The sequence below is a fragment of the Pagrus major genome, chromosome 7, assembly GCF_040436345.1.
Source record: "Pagrus major chromosome 7, Pma_NU_1.0".
Classification (NCBI taxonomy): Eukaryota; Metazoa; Chordata; class Actinopteri; order Spariformes; family Sparidae; genus Pagrus; species Pagrus major.
The window spans coordinates 2,136,072-2,143,689 of record NC_133221.1 but is presented as its reverse complement, the minus strand read 5'-3'; the positions used below and the strand labels follow the sequence as shown (position 1 = coordinate 2,143,689).

The window sequence follows — 7,618 nt, the reverse complement described above, 5'->3', positions numbered from 1 at the left end:
GTCTTTATTAACCCAACAACAGACTGGCCTACATGCTGTTTAACTTCCTCAATTAACATTGTCTAGTGCAAATACAAACAAGTGTACTTGTGCAATCAAATACAAAGAAATATTAACTAATATTGAAAATAGTGGTTGAATTTCCAGCCGTCGAACGAGGTTTTTTGCAGAGCGGTGCCTTCTTCAGGACACGAGCTAGCAGAAGCAGCAGCAGCAACATGCTCCGGACTTGTTGACTCTTCCATTTTTTACCCATCTGCCCTGGCGGGTGCCGCTGGCGACCAATCGGTGATGGTAAATGATACCTCGTGTCAAACCCCAACCAATCACTGATCCATTCACGCCCCCCCCCTCCCTCCGTGCTGTTTTGTGTGATGCGTGTGTGGTGAAGTAGCTGGTAGCTACTAGCAAATGTAACGCAAGTAACGAGCCCGGAAAATTGTAATATTATTACTATTTTCAGTAGAGTAATGCCTTACACTACTAGTTACTTGAAAAAGTAATCTGATTACAGTAACGCGTTACAAAGTAACGCGTTACACCCAACACTGCTTATTACCAGTTGTCATTAACCACTAACTACTTACTTATGGTTATATTACACTACATCACTCTGGTCCTTTTTCATGTAAAAACATTTCATGGCTCCAACTTCACAAATGTGACGATTTGATGCTTTTCCTTTAAACAATTGTATTAATTTTGATGTATTTGTAATAATGTTGAGGTTTAGACTGTTTGTTGGTCAAAACAAACAGTATGAAGGTGTCACTTTGGGCTCTGGCTCACTGTCACCACATTTCTCACTTTTCTGAATGATTAATCAACAACAATAATCAGCAGATTAATCCAGAATGAAACATTTTACTACACTGAGTACTTTTACTTTTCATACTTTAAGCACATTTTTCCTGATTATTCTTACATACTTTTACTGCAGTAACAGTTTAATTGCAGGACTTTTAACAGAGTATATTTACAGTGTGGTATTAGTACTTTTATTGAAGTAACAGATCAACATATTAGTGACATGTTAGTAACAAATACAGATCCAGAACCTACAGATAATCTGAGTGCTGTATGTGTGAGCGGTGCAGGTTTGTTCATAATCACTGCAGCTTTGCTCCTAATCACTGCAGGTTTTGACGATGGAGTCTTCACATGTGGAGGCTGGAGCCAAATCCTTACAGGAAAGGGATCTGAAAATAAGATCGACAACTTTACCAAGGTGACAGGAAATGACATCACAGCTGTTGTACAGCAGTATTCATTGCAACAGACCAGATAATGTGTGATAGACAAATCTTGGGGGCCAAGCTAACTAACAGACTACCAACAGTATAGAGATAACCTGCGTGACTCTGAATATCACGAGTAAACATATCATCAATGTGTAACATTATTTTGTAAGATCACAGGAACAGAACATCCACAGTGTGTGAGCCGGTCCTGAGAGCACAGCAGCCATTAAATGTAGAGTCAAGGCTCTTTTTCATGGTTCTCATTTTAAAGGCATCTCACAGGTACCATTGAGTCCGGTTCTGGTCGAGGTTTCTGCCTGTTAAAAGACTCTTGTGCTTGCTCATGGGGGAAATGTGGAAAAATGAATGGAGTAGTACGGTCTAGACCTGCTCAGTTTGGAAAATGTCATGAGATGACTTTTGGTGTGAACTGGCGTTAAACAAATAAAGATGATTGATTGATTGATTGATTGATTGAAAATTAATCCGACAGGAAAATGGAAAGTTTGTATTAACCCGAGTTTACTATGGAAAATTTAGAATGCTTAAATTAAACAATTCAAAGAAACAGTGTGAAACACAACACATGTTTATATGTATTTACTTTCATGTATGCATTTTCAGTATTTTCAGTGCTGGTGTTACGGCTGTCTGTGTCCCTGTGCTGCTTGTTCCTGTTCCCCTCCTGTCCTCTCTTGCTCTGCACAGGTGTGCCACTTCTTGATTGCTCACTGAGGTTCACCTGGCCTGGGAGAAGTGCTTAATATCTCCTGTGCCAGCATCAGAACGGAGGGAGGACTGCTGGTCTTGATGCCTCTCAGCCTGGGCTTTTGTTCTGTTGTGTTTAGCTCAGTGTCTTTTCGGTTGTCCTGAGTCAGTGTCTTGGTTTTTTAGTTCTCTTTATGTTCATAAATCCTTTTTAAATATCTTTTTGTGGTTCATTTGTGTCTTTGGCCGAGTCTTGTTCATCCCATAGGAACAAAACCTTTTTCAAATCTTTGTGTGTTTATTTTCCAAATAAATTGTTCTTCATTAGGAATTGAACTTCCATGCTACATTAAGGCCAAATCACAACCAAAAAAACAAAATGAGGAGGTTAATTATTTTACTTGTTGTCCAGCAGAGGGCAGCACACATCCACCTGTTCTAATTACAAAGACAGTGTTTCAGTTGGCAAAATCAACGCCTGCTTCATTCTACTTCTGTGTGAAGTCAAGGACCAATTGTGTCAGAAACAGTTGAGCAATCCCAGATTTTCTGTTTAATCTACAGTGAAATTTTAATCTCTTTCCAACGGTTTTATAGTGCAGTGGTAGAAACTGTCAAGGACGGCGTGTGGAGTCGGAGAAAATCACCTCTGTGATTCTGAAGCTTGATCTGAAGTCCCTCCTCATCTTCCATGTGTAGAGGATCAGCAGAAAAACAACCACCAGTAAAACAACCAGACCCCAGATGTAACCTGGGTGAGGGACACTGGAGCAGACTGGAGAGAGAGAGAGACAGGAAGTGTACACAGGGTCCACAAAGAAGGAAAATGATGGTAATTTATTTCCTTGTTGTAAGAAAATGTGTCTCATGTGGTTTGCATGTTGCATCATTAAACTTCCTCTCACTCTTTGCACTACTGTGAAGAAAACACCTGTGTTGTAAAATTTAAGGTGAGATGGAGGTGGAGTTTGATGGTCAGCAGTCTTAATGAACTGTACCTGCAGCTGAAGGCTGGTTGGTGGTTTTAGGGAAAGACGACGAGGCGATGACACTTTCTGAACTGAGTTTTAAACTCTGCGTTGTTGGTGTGGAGGCTGATGGGGCTGATGTTGAAAAAGGTGGTGGAGTCTGGTTTGGTTTGGACAGATCTGTGGACAATGAAAAGACAATGAAATAATAAGATACTGAATAGATACTGATGCAGAGAAATCCACCATGTATGAATGAGTGTAAATATATACAAATATAACAAAATGTAGGAATACAAGATAATCAGTCAGGTGCGAAAACCAGTAAGTATCATAATTAAAGGCATCAATCATACACAACGAACATACTGGACATATGTTTATAATGTTTGGTAATTTATGGTTCAGCTAATTCTGATGATTTGATTTTTGCTGATGACAGAAGGTCTAAGTTTTACTGAAAACAAAGAAAGTAGCTCTAACTTCATCTAAAAAAACTGAAACAATGCAAAAAGAGTTGGGCGGCTTTATATCACCTAAAATATATAAAACTACTACTACATGCTAAATATAAACGTATAAAATGTTCTGGTCATATTTTCATTTCTGCTGTTGTCTAAAAAAACATTTTTGCAGAATAAATAAAATGACAAAGGAAGCAAAGATGTTTTTCATGATCCCTTTTTGGGGAAAATCTGTATAAAAATAAAAGTGGATTGGGCGACAGGTACATGAATTATATGAAGTAATTAGGGATGCACGATATGTGTTTTTCCAGCCGATACCGATAATAATTTCACATTTTTGTAATTTGAAAAAATAAGTTCATAACCTGCAGTTTATGCATCCCTGAGGGCACAAAGACTAAGATGAAGTGGGCAAAGATGGATGATTTATATGTTAAACTTGTTAGACATGTTAGACTTTTCCCCTCCTCTCCCAACACTTGCATTGTAAGTTACAGTTGTGTTATCTTCTTCTGAACTTCAATATAAAAAATATACAAAACAAATAAATTACAAAAAACCTCTGTAATGTCAAAGTGAAAACAGATTTCTACAAAGTAATGTCAATTAATTAAAAATATATCATATAAAATAAGTGATTGCATAAGTATTCACCCCCTTCACATCAGTATTTAGTAGCTGCACCTTTGGCCTCAATCACAGCACTGAGTCTGTGTGGAGAGGTCTCAATAACTCCTGCACATCTGGACACTACGATTTGACTCCTTTCTTCTATGTAGTTTTCTTGCAGACTGAATCAGGTTGTCCTCCAGGATGTCCCTATATTTAGCTGCATTCGTTTTACCCTCTACCGCTCCTTTATTGATTATTGTGGCCTCACCAATATCACGGTAAAAAACAAGTACCCTCTTCCTCTTATCGACCTGTCATTTGAGCCACTTTGCCACGCCCAAATCTTCACTAAGCTGGATCTACGAAACGCCTACAACTTGGTCCGGATTCGGAAGGGAGACAAGTGGAAGACCGGATCAACACACCCCTGGGCCACTTCGAATACCAAGAAATGCCCTCTGGCTTGACCAACGTCCCAGCTGTCTTCAAGGCTGTTACTAATGACATCCTCCGAGACATGTGAGGTATCTGTGCAACAACACATTCTGAGCTATGATTTAACTGTGTCATGTTGTTCCTGTTTGTGGGGGTTAAGTAAGGTGGCTGATGTTGAGAAGATCTGTTAGGAGGGCCCAGAGTCATTAATCAGCTCTGCGTTTGTGTTAAAAGGTTAGCTACAGGATGAGGCCCTTACAGGATACTAAACTGAGTTCCTTTCTCACGCCATTGTTTGGAGCTGGCTTAACGTATACATTTCCATTTAAGGACAGAGAGACAATCAGGTCAACTTTAGTTGCCAGCCCAAGAAGTGACATCAGCAGACAGGAAGTGTACACAGGGTCCAAAAAGAAGGAAAATGATTGCAATTTATTTCCTTGTTGTAAGAAAATGTGTCTCATGTGGTTTGCGTGATGCATAAAACCTGGTGAGTGTTACGTCATTAAACTTCCTCTCACTCTTTGCAGTACTGTGAAGAAAACACCTGTGCTGTACAATTTAAGGTGAGATGGAGGTGGAGTTTGATGGTCAGCAGTCTTAATGAACTGTACCTGCAGCTGAAGGCTGGTTGGTGGTTTTAGGAAAAGACGACGAGGCGATGACACTTTCTGAACTGAGTTTTAAACTCTGCGTTGTTGGTGTGGAGGCTGATGGGACTGATGTTGAAAAAGGTGGAGGAGTCTGGTTTGGTTTGGACGGATCTGTGGACAATGAAAAGACAATGAAATAATAAGATACTGAATAGATACTGATGCAGAGAAATCCACCATGTATGAATAAGTGTAAATATATACAAATATAACAAAATGGAGGAATACAAGATAATCAGTCAGGTGTGAAAACCAGTATCATAATTAAAGGCATAAATCATACACAACGAACATACTGGACATATGTTTATAATGTTTGTTAATTTATGGTTCAGCTAATTCTGATGATTTGATTTTACTGATATGATGAAGTTTTACTGAAAACTAAGGAAGTAGCTCTAACTTCATCTAAATACAATAAAAAAGAAATAAAACAATGCAAAAAGAGTGGAGCGGCTTTATATCACCTAAAATTAATAAAACCACAGAGGACACTTTTGTGTATAAACCTGAAATATGTAGAGAATTTACATGCAAATAACAGTAATCCATATTATGGTATTTTTCCAACAACATTCAAAAAAAGTATTAATGTGACCTTCCACATATTGAATGTGAACATAACTGCAGATAATTGAAATGTACTGCTAGGGTTGCTATTGTGGCTGAAGGTTCACGTCCACCTCTTCTAATTCCCTGTCATCTCTCCATCAGCAGGTCAAACAGGCAGTAGTTCTCTTTTTAAGTATTTGTGATGCTTTTAACTTTATTTTTGGTTTTAAACCAATTATTTATTGTTTTTCTACATGCTAAATATAAACGTTCTGGTCATATTTTCATTTCTGCTGTTGTCAGGTCATTTAAAAAAACATTTTTGCAGAATAAATAAAATGACAAAGGAAGCAAAAATGTTTTTCATGATCACTTATGGAGGAAAGAAATAATAAAAATAAGTGGATTGGACAAGTACATGAATTATATGAAGCAACATATTCATGTGATTTTAATAAACACTCACCAGGAATGACGAGGATCGGGAGTCTCCTGGATGAATCTGGAGACAAAGCTCTGCCGTAGCCACACTTGTACCATCCTGTGTCCAATTTGCTTGCATTTGTGATGGTTACATACAGTCCAAATATAGATCCTTCTTTATATTCAATGCTGTATCTGCCACTCTTAGCTCTATTGGCATCAGTTTCAATGATAATGTCCTCTTCTGTTTCACATTTGTCCTTACACAGGAACTTGTGTTCACTCTGAACAGTATCGAGGCATCCCATTGTGATATTCTCTCCTTCAGTATCTGTACGGAAAAAACGAGTGCTTCCACCCGGCAGTTCTGTCGAAAAGAGAAACAGTCAACAGTTACTGTCTGTGAAATGCTGCAGTCTGATCTCAGTATTTCTTGCTTCACATGAACACAGATCATCACTGACAGCTGCTCCGAAAGTTCATACAACATAAATAACTACAATTCTTCCCATAATCTGATTAAATCTTTTATTAATATCGTCCAGAACTACAAATTACAAATGTCTTAAAAAGTTTATAAATCATCGATTCCTTTTTTTAAATATATAATATATAAATATTCCTACATCACTAAATTCACTAAATAAATCAGGTTTAAAGACTTTCAGTAGAAACTCACCATCAGAAACTCTGATCTCAAAGTCCGAGTATGAGTCTGGAACCAAATCAGTGCCCGAACCACACCTGTACCGTCCTGCGTCAGACTTGGTCAGATCTGTGATGGTCACAGTCAGAACTCCTCTTCCAGAAGATTCTACTTCATATTCAGTGCTGAATCTGCCATTCTGAGCTCTGACATCTTCTGTTTTAACGAGAATATCTTCTGCTTTACATTCTTCTTTACAGAAGAACTTCGTGTTTTTAGGCTGAGACAGGTAGCACGACATTGAACCACTTCCTCCCTCAGCTCCTGTGTAAATGTTGAATTTTGCACTGACGAGCCCAGTGTCTCCACACAGAGCTGTTGGAAAGATGAACACAGAACACAGATGATCATTTCTGTATCAGCTGGAGCAACAACAACTGTAAAACATGTTTCATCAAACATTTAGCCACATTAACAAATAAAATGTCCCAAAGCAGTGTGTGGTGCTGCGTTAAAGAGACAGTCAGGTCATCAGTCCTCACCTGAGATGAAGCAGAAGAACAGAACGTGGTGGATCTTCATTCTGAGTTTTGATCCTGATGGAGACAAAAGCGTCTCTGTCACTTCACTCCTTCCACTCTGTCTGTCTGATCAAACAGGAAGCTGAGCTGCTTTAGTTTCATGATTTCTGTCAAGTGTGCTTCACTGCTTATACTTTCTATTTATACTTTCGGGAGGTCCACTTGTGTTTCCTGCTCTTCATTAAATTCATCACTTCTCAGGAATAAGGAAGGAAAAAGATGTACTTATAAGTTATTAATATCATTTCCTGTGAAAACGCTGAGGATTAAAGAAGCTGGCCCATCAGACATGTCACCAAAAACTGAACTCAACTTTGCAAAGGTAGAAATGA

At 38.5% G+C, this 7,618-nt stretch overlaps 1 protein-coding gene across 1 annotated transcript; it reads right to left on the bottom strand.

The window, feature by feature from the left end:
* Positions 1-333: 333 nt before the first annotated feature.
* LOC140999208 (polymeric immunoglobulin receptor-like) lies at positions 334-7,321 on the bottom strand. Its single transcript, XM_073469510.1, has 7 exons — positions 7,248-7,321; positions 6,739-7,080; positions 6,103-6,426; positions 5,046-5,195; positions 2,948-3,097; positions 2,597-2,724; positions 334-1,199 (listed from the first exon to the last, which is right to left on the bottom strand). Exons 1-7 carry the CDS (start codon positions 7,285-7,287, stop codon positions 1,185-1,187), a joined length of 1,149 nt encoding a protein of 382 aa, XP_073325611.1. The 5' UTR covers positions 7,288-7,321; the 3' UTR covers positions 334-1,184.
* Positions 7,322-7,618: the final 297 nt, after the last annotated feature.